The sequence below is a fragment of the Glandiceps talaboti genome, chromosome 17 (assembly GCF_964340395.1).
Source record: "Glandiceps talaboti chromosome 17, keGlaTala1.1, whole genome shotgun sequence".
Classification (NCBI taxonomy): Eukaryota; Metazoa; Hemichordata; class Enteropneusta; family Spengelidae; genus Glandiceps; species Glandiceps talaboti.
The window spans coordinates 1,550,953-1,573,597 of NC_135565.1; the positions used below are offsets into that span (position 1 = coordinate 1,550,953).

General features: G+C 35.6%; 1 protein-coding gene across 3 annotated transcripts in view; it reads right to left on the reverse strand.

The window, feature by feature from the left end:
* Nucleotides 1–2,904: 2,904 nt before the first annotated feature.
* The window catches only part of LOC144447983 (zinc finger CCCH domain-containing protein 11A-like), a 71,441-nt gene continuing 51,700 nt past the window's right edge, over nucleotides 2,905–22,645 (reverse strand). For all 3 annotated transcript variants that reach the window (XM_078138118.1, XM_078138120.1, XM_078138119.1), the window contains 3 exons: nucleotides 22,021–22,220; nucleotides 16,066–16,235; nucleotides 2,905–6,463 (listed from right to left, as the gene is read on the reverse strand). In XM_078138118.1, coding sequence (XP_077994244.1) covers nucleotides 6,298–6,463; nucleotides 16,066–16,235; nucleotides 22,021–22,220 — 536 coding nt within the window. In that variant the 3' untranslated portion in view covers nucleotides 2,905–6,297. The remainder of the gene's footprint in view (nucleotides 6,464–16,065; nucleotides 16,236–22,020; nucleotides 22,221–22,645) is intronic.

Below are 22,645 nucleotides of genomic sequence, written 5' to 3' on the forward strand. Positions count from 1 at the left end.
TATCACACTAGATACATGGGGTATCAGGGTATATGGGCTATCACATTAGATGTATGGGGTATCAGGGTATATGGGCTATATAACACTAGATACATGGGGTATCAGGGTATATGGGCTATATCACACTAGATATATGGGGTATCAGGGTATATGGGCTATCACTTTAGATATATGGGGTATCAGGGTATATGGGCTGTCACATTAGATATATGGGGTATCAGGGTATATGGGCTGTCACATTAGATGTATGGGGTATCAGGGTATATGGGCTGTCACATTAGATATATGGGGTATCAGGGTATATGGGCTATCACATTAGATGTATGGGGTATCAGGGTATATTGGCTATCACATTAGATGTATGGGGTATCAGGGTATATTGGCTATCACATTAGATATATGGGGTATCAGGGTATATGGGCTATCACATTAGATGTATGGGGTATCAGGATATATAGGCTATCACATTAGATGTATGGGGTATCAGGGTATATGGGCTATCACATTAGATATATGGGGTATCATGGTATATGGGCTATATCACATTAGATGTATGGGGTATCAGGGTATATGGGCTATCACATTAGATGTATGGGGTATCAGGGTATATTGGCTATCACATTAGATGTATGGGGTATCAGGGTATATTGGCTATCACATTAGATGTATGGGGTATCAGGGATATGGGCTATCACATTAGATATATGGGGTATCATGGTATATGGGCTATATCACATTAGATGTATGGGGTATCAGGGTATATGGGCTATCACATTAGATATATGGGGTATCATGGTATATGGGCTATATCACATTAGATGTATGGGGTATCAGGGTATATGGGCTATATCACATTAGATGTATGGGGTATCAGGGTATATGGGCTATCACATTAGATGTATGGGGTATCAGGATATATGGGCTATCACATTAGATGTATGGGGTATCAGGGTATATGGGCTATCACATTAGATATATGGGGTATCATGGTATATGGGCTATATCACATTAGATGTATGGGGTATCAGGGTATATGGGCTATCACATTAGATATATGGGGTATCATGGTATATGGGCTATATCACATTAGATGTATGGGGTATCAGGGTATATGGGCTATCACATTAGATGTATGGGGTATCAGGGTATATGGGCTATATCACATTAGATGTATGGGGTATCAGGGTATATGGGCTATCACATTAGATGTATGGGGTATCAGGGTATATGGGCTATCACATTAGATATATGGGGTATCAGGGTATATGGGCTATATCACATTAGATGTATGGGGTATCAGGGTATATGGGCTATCACATTAGATATATGGGGTATCATGGTATATGGGCTATATCACATTAGATGTATGGGGTATCAGGGTATATGGGCTATCACATTAGATGTATGGGGTATCACTGATCAGGGTATATGGGCTATATCACATTAGATGTATGGGGTATCAGGGTATATGGGCTATCACATTAGATGTATGGGGTATCAGGGTATATGGGCTATATCACATTAGATGTATGGGGTATCAGGGTATATGGGCTATCACATTAGATATATGGGGTATCAGGGTATATGGGCTATCACATTAGATATATGGGGTATCATGGTATATGGGCTATATCACATTAGATGTATGGGGTATCAGGGTATATGGGCTATCACATTAGATGTATGGGGTATCAGGGTATATGGGCTATATCACATTAGATGTATGGGGTATCAGGGTATATGGGCTATCACATTAGATGTATGGGGTATCAGGGTATATGGGCTATATCACATTAGATGTATGGGGTATCAGGGTATATGGGCTATCACATTAGATATATGGGGTATCAGGGTATATGGGCTATCACATTAGATATATGGGGTATCAGGGTATATGGGCTATATCACACTAGATGTATGGAGTTAGAAACAAATTGTAAAGCAGCTGATTAAATTACACAAAGTCAGCTTTACACCTTTTAAATATGAAATTCAAACAAATACATATATAGGCGTGGTCTTGATGCTAGGCAAATTTACATACATTTTTTGAATGTTTATTCAATTTTTCCCTGTTATCTTCGCAATCTATATGATCATTTGGCTGTTGCTATGGGCGTGGTCTTGTTGCTAGGCAAATTTACATATATCTGTGAATGTTTATTCAATTGTTTATTAATCCCTATTGTTCTCTTTGTGAAATACTTGACCGTTTGGCTGTTGCCATGGGCATGGCCATGGTTGCTTGGGATATTTGCATACATTTTTTGAATGTTTTACTCACTTGCCTACCAGATGATGTTATTTAACCAAAATATACTGCCATTTGGATGTTGCCAAGGGCGTGGTCATGATTGCTAGGGTCAATTTTGTCAAAATGTTTTGAAGAAAATCTGCATAATAAAACTTTAAGAGACATCTCAACAAGTTTTAGTCTCATTGACCAAGTATTTTGTGAGATATGTTTTTGACCAAAATTTAACACTTTACCACCTAATTTGCATATCACTCATGACATCATTGTATCCTTAATAATTCTTAGTAAAGACACCTTGAAGAATGTTTCACCCAAATTTCAGCCCAATCTGCCCAGTAGTTTTTAAGTTTAAGCTTTCTGACCAAAAATCACATTTTTTGACCCAAATCACACACCAGTGATAAGATCATTTGAACAATTCCCAAACTAGACACCCAAGGTAATGCACCAACAAAATATCATGGAAATCAGTCCAGCCATTTTTGACTTTAAGTTGTTCACACGCACACACACACACACACACACACACACACACACACACACACACACACACTGACACCGGGCGATCCCTATAGCACAACTGAACTGAGGTTAAAAAAACAAACATATTTTGTTATTAACAGATAATCTGTTTGTTTATTTGCACAAGAAATGCCATTCATCGTTCACAAAATTTATTTTTTTTACAATGCAAAATTCTTGTTTTATGAAATATTCTCATGAAACATTCCTAACTAGTCTTGAAATTACATCAGTAAAAAAAAAACAGAGTAAATTGTAAGGATGTATACTAGTATATCACAACTCATGCAAGCCAAATTGAACACATATGAACCAAAAATATACGTTTATTCTCTGGTTGGCAGTAACTGACAAATACTCATGACATCTGGGTTTTATACTCTGGTAGGTAGTAACTGACAAATACTCATGACATCTGGGTTTATACTCTGGTAGGTAGTAACTGACAAATACTCATGACATCTGAGTTTTATACTCTGGTAGGCAGTAACTGACAAATACTCATGACATCTGGGTTTTATACTCTGGTAGGTAGTAACTGACAAATACTCATGACATCTGGGTTTTATACTCTGGTAGGTAGTAACTGACAAATACTCATGACATCTGGGTTTTATACTCTGGTAGGTAGTAACTGACAAATACTCATGACATCTGGGTTTTATACTCTGGTAGGTAGTAACTGACAAATACTCATGACATATGGGTTTTATACTCTGGTAGGCAGTAACTGACAAATACTCATGACATATGGGGTTTGTCACTACACATGAAAAGACCTGAAGTGCTTTGGCTTAAAAATGAAAACATTTAATCTGAGGGAATAGTATGTAATTACATAGAATACAATATCATATCTCCTTTTAAATCATTCCATTTGATCTCAAAATGATACCTTAACTGCAACTACTGGCTAGTCTCAACTAACAATTATCTTTATTTTTTTTCCAGCTTCTAGAGACATCCCTTATTCTTTCTTTCTTTCTTTTTTTTTTTTTTTTTTTTTTTACAAACCCAGATATTTGGGTATTGTCATCAATCCTTTAGTCAAGATCTTTGAAAGCAACAACAACAAATTATACATGTATAATGTCTAACAATGAAACTAGTCTGAAATCATCATATCCTTTAGCCACACTAGTAGGCTTCACATATATTAAAATGTACTTCAAATATTCCAGGTCTTTCTCTGACAGTAGTACTAATCAGATAGTATAGTTTGACCACTAGTAGTACTAATCAGATAGTATAGTTTGACCACTAGTAGTTTATTTGTTTGGGATGGTGTATTTATAGGAACTTACAAGCTTATTAATACATGTTCCTTTCTTTTGTCTCATCATATACTTTACATGGCATCATTAGTGGGGGTGGGGGTATAACAGTTGTACATAGTGGGGGTGGGGATGTAACGGTTGTACATAGTGGGGGTGGGGGTATAATGGTTGTACATAGTGGGGGTGGGGGTATAACAGTTGTACATAGTGGGGGTGGGGGTATAACAGTTGTACATAGTGGGGGTGGGGGTATAACAGTTGTACATAGTGGGGGTGGGGATGTAACGGTTGTACATAGTGGGGGTGGGGATGTAACAGTTGTACATAGTGGGGGATGGGGTATAAGGGCTGTAATCCTGACAATCCAACAATTTCAGTCAATGAAAACAGCTAATAATATCAATATTGTGTTTGAACACATACACCTCTTGAATATAATAACTGCAAACTACTGCATCCACTGTTTACAAGTGATTTCAGCTTGTTTATACCAGACTTCACCATTTGATATTATTGTGTCCAATCAGTGACAGCTGATATATGGTCAATATTTCATACAAGAACTGAACTTAAAATTTACTAAATTTCAATCAAATATTTGTTCATCAGCTCAAAAGTAGAGAGAAAAAAGTTTTGTTGTTATAACTACCATGCTGACTACTACTATACTGTAAGGTGACTGGTAAGTCCTCTGGTAAGGTGACTGGTAAGTCATCTGGTAAGGTGACTGGTAAGTCCTCTGGTAAGGTGACTGGTAAGTCATCTGGTAAGGTGACTGGTAAGTCATCTGGTAAGGTGACTGGTAAGTCATCTGGTAAGGTGACTGGTAAATCATCTGGTAAGGTGACTGGTAAGTCATCTGGTAATGTGACTGGTAAGTCATCTGGTAATGTGACTGGTAAGTCATCTGGTAAGGTGACTGGTAAGTCATCTGGTAATGTGACTGGTAAGTCATCTGGTAATGTGACTGGTAAGTCATCTGGTAAGGTGACTGGTAAATCCTCTGCAGAGTGAGAAAATCTCTAGATCCTAACTTTTTGTTGCCACAGTTATCTGAAATAAATGCTGGGTACATTCTACATCCTAACTTTTTGTTGCCACAGTTATCTGAAATAAATGCTGGCTACATTCTACATCCTAACTTTTTGTTGCCACAGTTATCTGAAATAAATGCTGGGTACATTCTACATCCTAACTTTTTGTTGCCACAGTTATCTGAAATAAATGCTGGGTACATTCTACATCCTAACTTTTTGTTGCCACAGTTATCTGAAATAAATGCTGGGTACATTCTACATCCTAACTTTTTGTTGCCACAGTTATCTGAAATAAATGCTGGGTACATTCTACATCCTAACTTTTTGTTGCCACAGTTATCTGAAATAAATGCTGGGTACATTCTACATACCTGCAACTTGTCTCTATTAGAGATTGCTAATTTTGTATTGTAAATATATTCAACATCTAGGATATGTAATTCTAATATAAGACAGTCTGCTACAAAACAACCAATTCTTACAAGAATCTAAATATTGCATTTAATAAATGAATAATACTAATAACTGTAGCATGTTTATCAGGACAATTACTCCCTTTGAACATCTGGATATTTTTTGGAATTATCCACTTAAGTTGTCAGAGTTCTGCCGATGCATTTATAGAGTAGTGGAGTTCTTGAGGTCCTAATACATTCTTTTGTCATGTAACTTTCTCAGGACTGTCATTATTTTCTAAGACGTACACAGTATTGTAGTGTTTTTTGCAATACTTTTAATGTCAACCGTGGCGTTGGTCCTTTCACATACTTCATTTCCATTCTGGTATAGCAATGTGTACTTCCATTAACTGTTGATCAGTTCATTCCATTTTGATATAGGGATGTGTGCTTCTGTTAACTCTTGATCAGTTCATTCCATTTTGATATAGGGATGTGTGCTTCTGTTAACTCTTGATCAGTTCATTCCATTTTGATATAGGGATGTGTGCTTCTGTTAACTCTTGATCAGTTCATTCCATTTCGATGTGGGGATGTGTGCTTCTGTTATGGTTAATAAGTTCATTCCATTTTGATATAGGGATGTGTGCTTCTGTTACGGTTGATCAGTTCATTCCATTTTGGTATAGGGATGTGTGCTTCTGTTATGGTTGATCATTTCATTCCATTTTGATATAGGGATGTGTGCTTCTGTTATGGTTCATTAGTTCATTCCATTTTGATGTGGGGATGTGTGCTTCCATTAACTAACTATTGATCAGTTCATCTAATTCTAAAAGCAAGTCATCTTCAGGTCCATCCTCCTTATCCATGGTGTCATCTAGGAGGTCATCATCAAGAAATTCACCGAATTCATCTTCTAGTGCAATGCTATCATCAGGCACTTCTATCTTTGTTTTTTTAGCGTTTGCGCTGTCAAAAAAACAAAACAAAGAAAGAAGAAATGTCAAGTGATGTCATTTAGAACTCACGTGTATGAAGAGATTTAAAATGTCAAGTGATGTCATTTAGAACTCACATGTATGAAGAGATTTAAAATGTCAAGTGATGTCCTTTAGAACTCACATGTATGAAGAGATTTAAAATGTCAAGTGATGTCATTTAGAACTCACGTGTATGAAGAGATTTAAAATGTCAAGTGATGTCCTTTAGAACTCACATGTATGAAGAGATTTAAAATGTCAAGTGATGTCATTTAGAACTCACGTGTATGAAGAGATTTAAAATGTCAAGTGATGTCATTTATAACTCACGTGTATGAAGAGATTTAAAATGTCAAGTGATGTCATTTATAACTCACGTGTATGAAGAGATTTCAAATGTCAAGTGATGTCATTTAGAACTCACATGTATGAAGAGATTTAAAATGTCAAGTGATGTCATTTATAACTCACGTGTATGAAGAGATTTAAAATGTCAAGTGATGTCATTTAGAACTCACGTGTATGAAGAGATTTAAAATGTCAAGTGATGTTATTTAGAACTCACATGTATGAAGAGATTTAAAATGTCAAGTGATGTCATTTAGAACTCACGTGTATGAAGAGATTTAAAATGTCAAGTGATGTCATTTAGAACTCACATGTATGAAGAGATTTAAAATGTCAAGTGATGTCATTTAGAACTCACATGTATGAAGAGATTTAAAATGTCAAGTGATGTCATTTAGAACTCACATGTATGAAGAGATTTAAAATGTCAAGTGATGTCATTTATAACTCACGTGTATGAAGAGATTTAAAATGTCAAGTGATGTCATTTAGAACTCACGTGTATGAAGAGATTTAAAATGTCAAGTGATGTCCTTTAGAACTCACATGTATGAAGAGATTTAAAATGTCAAGTGATGTCATTTAGAACTCACGTGTATGAAGAGATTTAAAATGTCAAGTGATGTCATTTAGAACTCACATGTATGAAGAGATTTAAAATGTCAAGTGATGTCATTTATAACTCACGTGTATGAAGAGATTTAAAATGTCAAGTGATGTCATTTATAACTCACGTGTATGAAGAGATTTCAAATGTCAAGTGATGTCATTTAGAACTCACATGTATGAAGAGATTTAAAATGTCAAGTGATGTCATTTATAACTCACGTGTATGAAGAGATTTAAAATGTCAAGTGATGTCATTTAGAACTCACGTGTATGAAGAGATTTAAAATGTCAAGTGATGTTATTTAGAACTCACATGTATGAAGAGATTTAAAATGTCAAGTGATGTCATTTAGAACTCACGTGTATGAAGAGATTTAAAATGTCAAGTGATGTCCTTTAGAACTCACATGTATGAAGAGATTTAAAATGTCAAGTGATGTCATTTAGAACTCACGTGTATGAAGAGATTTAAAATGTCAAGTGATGTCATTTAGAACTCACATGTACGAAGAGATTTAAAATGTCAAGTGATGTCCTTTAGAACTCACATGTATGAAGAGATTTAAAATGTCAAGTGATGTCATTTAGAACTCACGTGTATGAAGAGATTTAAAATGTCAAGTGATGTCCTTTAGAACTCACATGTATGAAGAGATTTAAAATGTCAAGTGATGTCATTTATAACTCACGTGTATGAAGAGATTTAAAATGTCAAGTGATGTCCTTTAGAACTCACATGTATGAAGAGATTTAAAATGTCAAGTGATGTCATTTAGAACTCACATGTATGAAGAGATTTAAAATGTCAAGTGATGTCATTTAGAACTCACGTGTATGAAGAGATTTAAAATGTCAAGTGATGTCATTTAGAACTCACATGTATGAAGAGATTTAAAATGTCAAGTGATGTCATTTAGAACTCACGTGTATGAAGAGATTTAAAATGTCAAGTGATGTCATTTAGAACTCACATGTATGAAGAGATTTAAAATGTCAAGTGATGTCATTTAGAACTCACATGTATGAAGAGATTTAAAATGTCAAGTGATGTCATTTAGAACTCACGTGTATCAAGAGATTTAAAATGTCAAGTGATGTCCTTTAGAACTCACATGTATGAAGAGATTTAAAATGTCAAGTGATGTCATTTAGAACTCACGTGTATGAAGAGATTTAAAATGTCAAGTGATGTCATTTAGAACTCACATGTATGAAGAGATTTAAAATGTCAAGTGATGTCATTTAGAACTCACGTGTATGAAGAGATTTAAAATGTCAAGTGATGTCATTTAGAACTCACATGTATGAAGAGATTTAAAATGTCAAGTGATGTCATTTAGAACTCACGTGTATGAAGAGATTTAAAATGTCAAGTGATGTCATTTAGAACTCACGTGTATGAAGAGATTTAAAATGTCAAGTGATGTCCTTTAGAACTCACGTGTATGAAGAGATTTAAAATGTCAAGTGATGTCCTTTAGAACTCACATGTATGAAGAGATTTAAAATGTCAAGTGATGTCATTTAGAACTCACGTGTATGAAGAGATTTAAAATGTCAAGTGATGTCATTTAGAACTCACGTGTATGAAGAGATTTAAAATGTCAAGTGATGTCATTTAGAACTCACGTGTATGAAGAGATTTAAAATGTCAAGTGATGTCCTTTAGAACTCACATGTATGAAGAGATTTAAAATGTCAAGTGATGTCATTTATAACTCACGTGTATGAAGAGATTTAAAATGTCAAGTGATGTCCTTTAGAACTCACATGTATGAAGAGATTTAAAATGTCAAGTGATGTCATTTAGAACTCACATGTATGAAGAGATTTAAAATGTCAAGTGATGTCATTTAGAACTCACGTGTATGAAGAGATTTAAAATGTCAAGTGATGTCATTTAGAACTCACATGTATGAAGAGATTTAAAATGTCAAGTGATGTCATTTAGAACTCACGTGTATGAAGAGATTTAAAATGTCAAGTGATGTCATTTAGAACTCACATGTATGAAGAGATTTAAAATGTCAAGTGATGTCATTTAGAACTCACATGTATGAAGAGATTTAAAATGTCAAGTGATGTCATTTAGAACTCACGTGTATCAAGAGATTTAAAATGTCAAGTGATGTCCTTTAGAACTCACATGTATGAAGAGATTTAAAATGTCAAGTGATGTCATTTAGAACTCACGTGTATGAAGAGATTTAAAATGTCAAGTGATGTCATTTATAACTCACGTGTATGAAGAGATTTAAAATGTCAAGTGATGTCATTTAGAACTCACATGTATGAAGAGATTTAAAATGTCAAGTGATGTCATTTAGAACTCACGTGTATGAAGAGATTTAAAATGTCAAGTGATGTCATTTAGAACTCACATGTATGAAGAGATTTAAAATGTCAAGTGATGTCATTTAGAACTCACGTGTATGAAGAGATTTAAAATGTCAAGTGATGTCATTTAGAACTCACGTGTATGAAGAGATTTAAAATGTCAAGTGATGTCCTTTAGAACTCACGTGTATGAAGAGATTTAAAATGTCAAGTGATGTCCTTTAGAACTCACATGTATGAAGAGATTTAAAATGTCAAGTGATGTCATTTAGAACTCACGTGTATGAAGAGATTTAAAATGTCAAGTGATGTCATTTATAACTCACGTGTATGAAGAGATTTAAAATGTCAAGTGATGTCATTTAGAACTCACGTGTATGAAGAGATTTAAAATGTCAAGTGATGTCCTTTAGAACTCACGTGTATGAAGAGATTTAAAATGTCAAGTGATGTCATTTAGAACTCACGTGTATGAAGAGATTTAAAATGTCAAGTGATGTCATTTAGAACTCACGTGTATGAAGAGATTTAAAATGTCAAGTGATGTCATTTATAACTCACGTGTATGATGAGATTTAAAATGTCAAGTGATGTCCTTTAGAACTCACATGTATGAAGAGATTTAAAATGTCAAGTGATGTCCTTTAGAACTCACATGTATGAAGAGATTTAAAATGTCAAGTGATGTCATTTATAACTCACATGTATGAAGAGATTTAAAATGTCAAGTGATGTCCTTTAGAACTCACATGTACGAAGAGATTTAAAATGTCAAGTGATGTCATTTAGAACTCACGTGTATGAAGAGATTTAAAATGTCAAGTGATGTCATTTAGAACTCACATGTATGAAGAGATTTAAAATGTCAAGTGATGTCATTTAGAACTCACGTGTATGAAGAGATTTAAAATGTCAAGTGATGTCATTTAGAACTCACATGTATGAAGAGATTTAAAATGTCAAGTGATGTCATTTAGAACTCACGTGTATGAAGAGATTTAAAATGTCAAGTGATGTCCTTTATAACTCACATGTATGAAGAGATTTAAAATGTCAAGTGATGTCCTTTAGAACTCACATGTATGAAGAGATTTAAAATGTCAAGTAATGTCATTTAGAACTCACGTGTATGAAGAGATTTAAAATGTCAAGTGATGTCATTTAGAACTCACATGTATGAAGAGATTTAAAATGTCAAGTGATGTCATTTATAACTCACGTGTATGAAGAGATTTAAAATGTCAAGTGATGTCCTTTATAACTCACATGTATGAAGAGATTTAAAATGTCAAGTGATGTCATTTAGAACTCACGTGTATGAAGAGATTTAAAATGTCAAGTGATGTCATTTAGAACTCACATGTATGAAGAGATTTAAAATGTCAAGTGATGTCCTTTAGAACTCACATGTATGAAGAGATTTAAAATGTCAAGTGATGTCATTTAGAACTCACGTGTATGAAGAGATTTAAAATGTCAAGTGATGTCATTTATAACTCACGTGTATGAAGAGATTTAAAATGTCAAGTGATGTCATTTATAACTCACGTGTATGAAGAGATTTAAAATGTCAAGTGATGTCCTTTAGAACTCACGTGTATGAAGAGATTTAAAATGTCAAGTGATGTCATTTAGAACTCACATGTATGAAGAGATTTAAAATGTCAAGTGATGTCATTTAGAACTCACGTGTATGAAGAGATTTAAAATGTCAAGTGATGTCATTTAGAACTCACATGTATGAAGAGATTTAAAATGTCAAGTGATGTCCTTTAGAACTCACGTGTATGAAGAGATTTAAAATGTCAAGTGATGTCCTTTAGAACTCACATGTATGAAGAGATTTAAAATGTCAAGTGATGTCATTTAGAACTCACGTGTATGAAGAGATTTAAAATGTCAAGTGATGTCATTTAGAACTCACATGTATGAAGAGATTTAAAATGTCAAGTGATGTCCTTTAGAACTCACATGTATGAAGAGATTTAAAATGTCAAGTGATGTCATTTAGAACTCACATGTATGAAGAGATTTAAAATGTCAAGTGATGTCATTTAGAACTCACATGTATGAAGAGATTTAAAATGTCAAGTGATGTCATTTAGAACATACATGTATGAAGAGATTTAAAATGTCAAGTGATGTCATTTAGAACTCACGTGTATGAAGAGATTTAAAATGTCAAGTGATGTCATTTATAACTCACATGTATGATGAGATTTAAAATGTCAAGTGATGTCCTTTAGAACTCACATGTATGAAGAGATTTAAAATGTCAAGTGATGTTATTTAGAACTCACATGTATGAAGAGATTTAAAATGTCAAGTGATGTCATTTAGAACTCACGTGTATGAAGAGATTTAAAATGTCAAGTGATGTCATTTAGAACTCACGTGTATGAAGAGATTTAAAATGTCAAGTGATGTCATTTAGAACTCACATGTATGAAGAGATTTAAAATGTCAAGTGATGTCCTTTAGAACTCACATGTATGAAGAGATTTAAAATGTCAAGTGATGTCATTTAGAACTCACGTGTATGAAGAGATTTAAAATGTCAAGTGATGTCATTTATAACTCACGTGTATGAAGAGATTTAAAATGTCAAGTGATGTCATTTAGAACTCACGTGTATGAAGAGATTTAAAATGTCAAGTGATGTCATTTAGAACTCACATGTATGAAGAGATTTAAAATGTCAAGTGATGTCCTTTAGAACTCACGTGTATGAAGAGATTTAAAATGTCAAGTGATGTCCTTTAGAACTCACATGTATGAAGAGATTTAAAATGTCAAGTGATGTCATTTAGAACTCACGTGTATGAAGAGATTTAAAATGTCAAGTGATGTCATTTAGAACTCACGTGTATGAAGAGATTTAAAATGTCAAGTGATGTTATTTAGAACTCACATGTATGAAGAGATTTAAAATGTCAAGTGATGTCCTTTAGAACTCACGTGTATGAAGAGATTTAAAATGTCAAGTGATGTCCTTTAGAACTCACGTGTATGAAGAGATTTAAAATGTCAAGTGATGTTATTTAGAACTCACGTGTATGAAGAGATTTAAAATGTCAAGTGATGTTATTTAGAACTCACATGTATGAAGAGATTTAAAATGTCAAGTGATGTTATTTAGAACTCACATGTATGAAGAGATTTAAAATGTCAAGTGATGTCCTTTAGAACTCACGTGTATGAAGAGATTTAAAATGTCAAGTGATGTTATTTAGAACTCACATGTATGAAGAGATTTAAAATGTCAAGTGATGTCATTTAGAACTCACGTGTATGAAGAGATTTAAAATGTCAAGTGATGTCCTTTAGAACTCACGTGTATGAAGAGATTTAAAATGTCAAGTGATGTCATTTATAACTCACGTGTATGAAGAGATTTAAAATGTCAAGTGATGTCATTTAGAACTCACGTGTATGAAGAGATTTAAAATGTCAAGTGATGTCATTTAGAACTCACGTGTATGAAGAGATTTAAAATGTCAAGTGATGTCATTTAGAACTCACGTGTATGAAGAGATTTAAAATGTCAAGTGATGTCATTTAGAACTCACGTGTATGAAGAGATTTAAAATGTCAAGTGATGTCCTTTAGAACTCACGTGTATGAAGAGATTTAAAATGTCAAGTGATGTCATTTAGAACTCACGTGTATGAAGAGATTTAAAATGTCAAGTGATGTCATTTAGAACTCACGTGTATGAAGAGATTTAAAATGTCAAGTGATGTCATTTAGAACTCACATGTATGAAGAGATTTAAAATGTCAAGTGATGTCATTTAGAACTCACGTGTATGAAGAGATTTAAAATGTCAAGTGATGTCCTTTAGAACTCACGTGTATGAAGAGATTTAAAATGTCAAGTGATGTCATTTAGAACTCACGTGTATGAAGAGATTTAAAATGTCAAGTGATGTCATTTAGAACTCACATGTATGAAGAGATTTAAAATGTCAAGTGATGTCATTTAGAACATACATGTATGAAGAGATTTAAAATGTCAAGTGATGTCATTTAGAACTCACATGTATGAAGAGATTTAAAATGTCAAGTGATGTCCTTTAGAACTCACGTGTATGAAGAGATTTAAAATGTCAAGTGATGTCATTTAGAACTCACGTGTATGAAGAGATTTAAAATGTCAAGTGATGTCCTTTAGAACTCACATGTATGAAGAGATTTAAAATGTCAAGTGATGTCATTTAGAACTCACATGTATGAAGAGATTTAAAATGTCAAGTGATGTCCTTTAGAACTCACGTGTATGAAGAGATTTAAAATGTCAAGTGATGTCATTTATAACTCACGTGTATGAAGAGATTTAAAATGTCAAGTGATGTCATTTAGAACTCACGTGTATGAAGAGATTTAAAATGTCAAGTGATGTCATTTAGAACTCACGTGTATGAAGAGATTTAAAATGTCAAGTGATGTCATTTAGAACTCACGTGTATGAAGAGATTTAAAATGTCAAGTGATGTCATTTAGAACTCACGTGTATGAAGAGATTTAAAATGTCAAGTGATGTCATTTATAACTCACATGTATGATGAGATTTAAAATGTCAAGTGATGTCCTTTAGAACTCACATGTATGAAGAGATTTAAAATGTCAAGTGATGTCCTTTAGAACTCACGTGTATGAAGAGATTTAAAATGTCAAATGATGTCCTTTAGAACTCACATGTATGAAGAGATTTAAAATGTCAAGTGATGTCATTTATAACTCACATGTACGAAGAGATTTAAAATGTCAAGTGATGTCCTTTAGAACTCACATGTACGAAGATTTAAAATGTCAAGTGATGTCATTTAGAACTCACATGTATGAAGAGATTTAAAATGTCAAGTGATGTCATTTAGAACTCACATGTATGAAGAGATTTAAAATGTCAAGTGATGTCATTTATAACTCACGTGTATGAAGAGATTTAAAATGTCAAGTGATGTCATTTAGAACTCACGTGTATTAAGAGATTTAAAATGTCAAGTGATGTCATTTAGAACTCACGTGTATGAAGAGATTTAAAATGTCAAGTGATGTCCTTTAGAACTCACGTGTATGAAGAGATTTAAAATGTCAAGTGATGTCATTTAGAACTCACATGTATGAAGAGATTTAAAATGTCAAGTGATGTCCTTTAGAACTCACATGTATGAAGAGATTTAAAATGTCAAGTGATGTCATTTAGAACTCACATGTATGAAGAGATTTAAAATGTCAAGTGATGTCATTTAGAACTCACATGTATGAAGAGATTTAAAATGTCAAGTGATGTCATTTAGAACATACATGTATGAAGAGATTTAAAATGTCAAGTGATGTCATTTAGAACTCACGTGTATGAAGAGATTTAAAATGTCAAGTGATGTCATTTATAACTCACATGTATGATGAGATTTAAAATGTCAAGTGATGTCCTTTAGAACTCACATGTATGAAGAGATTTAAAATGTCAAGTGATGTCCTTTAGAACTCACATGTATGAAGAGATTTAAAATGTCAAGTGATGTCCTTTATAACTCACATGTATGAAGAGATTTAAAATGTCAAGTGATGTCATTTATAACTCACGTGTATGAAGAGATTTAAAATGTCAAGTGATGTCATTTAGAACTCACGTGTATGAAGAGATTTAAAATTTCAAGTGATGTCCTTTAGAACTCACGTGTATGAAGAGATTTAAAATTCATGTCAAGCTGAAAGCTTTCCTCAATTAATATAGGAAAAGACATTTGAATGGTGTCTCAACATTGATATTTCATCAGCTCTTAAGCAATTTACTTGACCTTGACAATGGTGGTCAAGGTCAATGTATAAAAAGAGAGCTCACCTTTAATAATAAGGGTGTACACACTTGACTTGAGTATTTGTATTCAACTTGAGTTATGGTAGAACAATTTGGCTATTTGACCTTGAAATGTTGGTCAGGGTCAAACGTTAAGGTTTCATTAGAAAGCCTACCATTGATAATGTGTGGTGAAACACTTCAATGGTGTCTGTATGTATCAAACTTTTGAAGATATATGGCAAAATAAGCTGTTTGAATCCCAAATATGGCTGCCTTTTGGCCATAAAGGTAAAGGTCATGTAATTAAGTAATGTGCATGTCCCACACACTATGTCACTTTTATACAGAGTTTGGTTGAAATAGGCTGATAAATGTCACAGACATGAGAGTGCACACATGCATGGATGCAAGCATGGGTGGACAAATGGAACCCTATGCAATAGCCCCTGGTGGGTGTTGCCTGGTGGGGCTAATAAATCTGTATCTACTCACTTTGATTTTAGGTCTCCTTCCACAGAGGCTCCCCTTGATCTTTTAGTTGACCTTTGCTGTGTTGAACTTGTAGATACTCTATTTTCTTCTACTGGATTTCTACAAAGTCTGTTTTCTTCTAGTGGCCAAGTTTTTTCTTCAAGTCCAGATACTTGGCTGGAATCTGAGACCTGCAGAGCAAAAAAAACCCCAGGTCTTTGATGGTGATACCATACATACATTGACATGTTTACTGCATGTTTACTCTATGTTTACTCCATGTTTACTCTATGTTTACTCCGTGTTTACTTTATCTTTACTCCATGTTTACTCTATGTTTACTCTATGTTTACTCCATGTTTACTCTATGTTTACTCCATGTTTACTCTATGTTTACTCCATGTTTACTCTATGTTTACTCTATGTTTACTCTATGTTTACTCCATGTTTACTCTATGTTTACTACATGTTTACTTTATCTTTACTCCATGTTTACTCCATGTTTACTCCATGTTTACTCTATGTTTACTACATGTTTAATCTGTTTACCAGATGTTTACTCCTTGTTTATTCCGTGTTTACTCTACACTTAATACATGTTACTATATGTTCACTATATGTTTATTGTATGTTTACTCTATTTTTACTACGTTTACTGTACATTAACTACACGTTTATTATGTTTACTTTGTTACTACATGTTTACTATGTTTACTCAATGTTTACTACACGTTTACTACATGTTTACTCTACATTTACATGTTTACTACACATTTAATACATGTTTACTATGTTTACTCAATGTTTACTACACGTTTACGGTTTAGCTCCTTTGAGCGTAGTTTAAATAATACAGTGTGACAGACAGGCCAAAGTGACGTGTGACTTCACGAGACTTGTAGCATACGAGATTTGATATTGGCGCCTGGGCTGTCACACATGCCTTGTGTGGAGAAAAGTTTCTCTGGTTTTTCCACGAGCAATAAGAGCTTACGTCTGCGTTGTGGATAACACTGGGTGTAAGAAACCAAGAAGAAACTTTTGCGACACGCCAGAAGTCACAGTGGAACTTTCTAAAGACAATATGCATGATATGGAAGGACCCGTCAAGAAGGAGTCCGATATGTCGGCACAAGCCACACGCGCACATGCTGGTGCACATGGACCCGCTACATCAGTTAGCTCACCAACGTCAACTGAACAAGACATACTTTCACTGACCCCAAACGTGGAGGTAATGTTGTGGGCCGAAGGGAGTGGACTAACCACAGCAACGATGGCTTTGTTGGGCGCTAATGGTTTTGTAACTTTAAATTCGATAAAAAGAATGAAACCCGAAGATTTGATTTTAATGAAAGTGAGCCCTCTAGTGCAGTTTAGACAACTAGAAGCAGCATTGGAGGAGTTGCACACAAACAAACACACGGCAACAAAGATGGCGGCGGCCATACCAAAAACAAACGCTCCGGATAACCCGTCACCGATCGTCAACAACACACCAGAGGCAGCATCACCACACACTGAATTGGATTCCGCACCAGTCTCGTTGGATGGGATGCTTGTGGTGGTCCTCAAAATCGTGCCCCTATTCCAGAACGAATGGACTTAGATCCATTGGTGTATCTTAAACCAAAAACACTTGCAGGTCAGAAACATTTGGACATAGTAGATTATGTCCCCGGATCATTCACTGTTAAAATGGACAAGACTTTGTTATCTGTGGGTGAGAAGGGGACATGAAGTTGGTGTTGGAATCTGGGCCAAACAAGCCAGATTTAAATGCTGTTACACCACAACAGTGGGCAGCTGCTAATGCTCGTATTTTATTTGAATTTATTTCAAATCATGCATATGATATGGTACAGGTTAAGCAATATCTTGCCTATACAGTTAAGATATCACAACTAGCTGATAGATATGAATGGGTTTCGGTTTTGCTGTATGACCGTGAATTTCGAATGTTGCAGTCTGCATACAACTTACCCTGGGGTACTGAATCTCAACATCTGTCTACAGTGTACCTCAGAGAGAAAGTACCAGTCATAACTCAGACCAAAAATGGTAAAACCTCAGGTAGGGTTGTGCAGACTGCACCATTGGATAAGCGGACAGGAAAACCAGTTTGCTTAGGTTTTAATAGGGGTGATTGCAAGTTTGGTGTAAAATGCAATTATAGTCATGTCTGTCAAATATGTTTTCAAAAACATGCTAAGCTCTCACATCCTGGTGAGAAAAATGACTCTGCAGCAAAAAATGCCAGTGCGTAGGGGATCTTCCTCTCCCGCCTCTTCACCCTAGCGCATTGAATTATGAGGCATGGGTCACTGAATTAGCACAGGATGACCCAGACAGAGACTTTATTTTAGATGGGGTTTTAAATGGGTTTCATATAGTGGACCATGATGCTATGATAGTTAAGGTTGAACAGAATAATTACAAGTCAACCACTAACCATGGACTTAGAGATGCTGTTGAAGCTCAGATTCGTGTTGAATTGAGTGAGGGTCGTTATATGGTTACTAAAGACAAGCCAGACATTATAAGTGCACTTGGTGCTATACCTAAGGCAAACTCAACAGATGTTCGCATTATTCATGATTGTAGTCGCCCACATGGTGCGGGTCTTAATGATTATGCATCAGCACCTTCTTTCACTTACCAGTCTTTAAATGATGCTATTGATTTGATACAGCCAGGTGCATACATGGCAAAGGTTGACCTTAAGTCAGCCTACCGGTCTGTACGTATACATCCTTCCAATTACAGGGCCACAGGCCTCAAGTGGACATTTGATCAACATAATTCACCGACATATATGTTTGATACTAGGTTACCTTTTGGGGCCAAGAGGTCTCCTATGATTTTTCATCGCATTACTCAAGCAGTGCGTCGTATGCTCAATAGAATGGGGATTAATAGTGTTGTTGTTTATCTTGATGATTTTTTGATCATTGCCGATAGTTATGAGGACTGTCAAGCGGCCCTCAATGCCTTACTTCAGCTGTTGCGTAGACTTGGGTTTGCCATTGCTTGGCAAAAGGTGGTAGGCCCAACACAGCGTATTACTTTTTTAGGAGTCGTGATTGACTCTGTTGCGGAGACTTTATCCTTGCCGTCAGACAAATTGCGCGACTTGTCTGACCTGCTTGTGCCTTTCAGAAAGCGAAAGCGCGCATCACAACGCCAATTGCAATCCCTTGCTGGGAAATTAAACTGGGCATGTCAGGTTATTCAGGGAGGTAGAACTTTCCTCCGCCGTATACTTGACACAATGGCTAAGCTTAAGAAGCCAGGGCACAAAGTTAAATTGTCGACTGAATTTTTTGCAGATTTAGAGTGGTGGATCCAGTATTTGCCGATTTTTAATGGTACTAAACATTTTTTAAATAGGGTTCCTATTACTGATGTTCATACAGACTCATCAGGTCGTGCAGCAGGAGCTTTCTTTCGCAATGATTGGTTTTACTACCCATGGTCTGACTGGCCGACTGTGGCTGACTTTCATATAAACTATAAAGAAACACTCGTAATTTTGCTGGCAGCTGTGCGCTGGTCACCATGTTGGGCAAACCACAAGGTTATCCTTTACACTGACAATATGACTGCAGTCAGCATCATAAACAAAGGTACTACCAGAAATAGATTTGTGATGAAGGGTCTGCGGTCCCTGTTTTGGCTATCAGCCAGGTACAATTTTCAATTCATGCTGTTTATATTCCAGGTAAACAAAATGACATTCCAGATGCTATCTCCAGGCTACATGAACCAGGACAGTTTCTTCGCCTTCATACCCTTTTACATCCAACAGGGACTGTCCACCCATGTTGGACATATGATAACTTACCCTACCATATGTCTTACTCCTCACTACAAACTGTTTATTCACAGATCCACAGGTCACGCAGTTGGAAACAGAGCTTGACTTGGAAGTAGAAAGATATCGTTCAAAAGCATTCGCCACTAGCACAAAACGTACATACAGTACACACTGGAGATCATATATTGAATTCTGTTTGCGCATGGGATATCCGCCAGTTCCTGCTTCATCCCTCATGGTGTGCAGATATGCAGCGTACTTGGCACGTAGGCTTAAATTTACTTCAATCCGGCAGTATTTAAACATTGTTCGCATTTTGCATCTTGAGCATGGGTTTGACAACCCCTTGCAGGATAACTGGTTCCTGACTATTCTCTTGCGTGGCATTGCTAAAGATAAGGGAACCTTTGTTGACAGGAAACTCCCAATTACTCCTAAGCTTCTACTTGGTATTAGACAGCAATTACATTTTCAGGTTGCCTCTGATGCCGTTTTCTGGGCAGCCTGTCTAGTGGGTTTCTTTGGTTTATTGCGTAAGTCAAATTTCTTGGCACCATCGGCCACAGGGTTTGATGGCACTAAACATCTTTCTCGTAATGCTTTCGAGGTTCACCCATGGGGACTTGCCATGTCCATTAGATGGTCAAAAACTATTCAAACTAAGGATCGGGTGCTAATGGTGCCTCTCCCCATGGTACCCAGCCATCCACTCTGCCCTGTATGGGCTGTTGCTAAGGCTTTCTCTTTTTCAATCAATGCCCCTGGGGAAGGACCAGCTTTTGTACTGCCCTGTGCCAATGGGGAATTTAAACCGCTTCTCCCGTCTACCTTTTGTAGTAAGCTGCGTAGACACCTAGGCCATTTAGGAGTGTCAAAGGAACGTTATTCAGCTCACAGCTTGCGCCGGGGCGGTGCATCTTGGGCTTTGCAGTGTGGTATTCCTGGAGAGGTAATTAAGATTATGGGGGATTGGCAGAGTGATGCCTACATGAAATATTTAACCTTACCCCTACTGTTTAAAGTTAACTCAGCCTTACAGTGCACTTCCTCTTTACCTACATCCTACAACTAACTCTCACTAACTCAAGTATTGGATGTTTGGGGACTTACCTTGTAGTAAAGTTAGGTAAGGATTAAAGTTCCCTTTGTTACCAATACCTCTGTGTGTGTGTGATTTAAGGTTTAGCTCCTTTGAGCGTAGTTTAAATAATACAGTGTGACAGACAGGCCAAAGTGACGTGTGACTTCACGAGACTTGTAGCATACGAGATTTGATATTGGCGCCTGGGCTGTCACACATGCCTTGTGTGGAGAAAAGTTTTTTTTTCTCTTGTTACTGTAAGCATTTATAGTGTTCAATACTTTTGTAGAACATTGTCTCTTTGCATTGTATCTTTAATGATGTAATCTTGTAACCCCTATGCAGGGGAAGCCTTTGTCCTTCAGGGGACTTACCTTGTAGTAAAGTTAGGTAAGGATTAAAGTTCCCTTTGTTACCAATACCTCTGTGTGTGTGTGATTTAATTTGTTTACTACATGTTTACTCTACATTTACTACGTTTACTACATGTTTACTCAATGTTTACTACACGTTTACTACATGTTTACTGTTTACTCAATGTTTACTACACGTTTACTACATGTTTACTGTTTACTCAATGTTTACTACACGTTTACTACATGTTTACTATGTTTACTCAATGTTTACTACACGATTACTACATTTACTACGTTTACTACATGTTTACTACATGTTTACTCTACATTTAATACATTTACTATGTTTACTGTAAGATAAAATTAGATCTTAATAGATCTTAAGCATAATTCATGCCAAAATTTTTGCCTTTCAGCAGGTTATTTTGCTGAAACATGATTTCTCATGGTTGATGTGGCTTTTTTACTAATTTTACTGATTTATGCAAATTTATGCAAATATTCATGAGGGCTCCTAAGCTAAAATTAATAACTAGGTCCTTAGGAACACCAAATTTGGTGCTTTTATCCGTCGTGTAACAAGATTGCTAAAAAATGGTGATATTGATAAGCCAACTGACTATTTAAAGTAAGTTATGACCAGAAAGACAAATAATGTACATCCTTGGCATTTACGCATACTCAGTTTGAATTACATTTTGGGAAAACAGGTTATTACTCACCTCTGAACGTGTATTAGTTGAGGGAGTGATGATAAACTGGGCAGCCGTGGCTTTCTTTGGTATGACATCATCCTGTGCAGTTTTCCTTCTCTTTAATTGTCTAACATTGGTTACACTACTACTATCATTGGATGGTGCTAATTCCATCATCTTCTCCGCTGTCTTTGGTTTTGTCATAGTGATTGACTTGGCTTTCTCCACTGTAAAAATTACGAAATATTTCTTTCAATATAACCCATATGTATGTGACCTTTGTGTCAGGTTTGAATGCAATTCACCATTGTAGATATGGGTTAGCATGGACACATCAGAGTTCTCCCTGGACAAGGAGCAGTGGCACTGCACCCTTTTGTAATTTCTTAGTGCCCTCTTGCTAAAATAGAAATAAAATAATTCCAAAGAACTGTTTTCCAATAAAAGTGAGAAAAAAACCCTTAAAAAACAAACGTCACATAGATCAGTGTCAATGTAGCTGCTTCATACATAACTAAGTCAAAATAGCACCAATGGCATAGTAGCACAACTAGATTTAGCTGTTGCTATGGGCGTGGGCTTTTTGTTAGGCATATTTGCATACATTTTCGGAATCTTTATTCACTTGCTTACCCTTCTCATTTTTCAAACT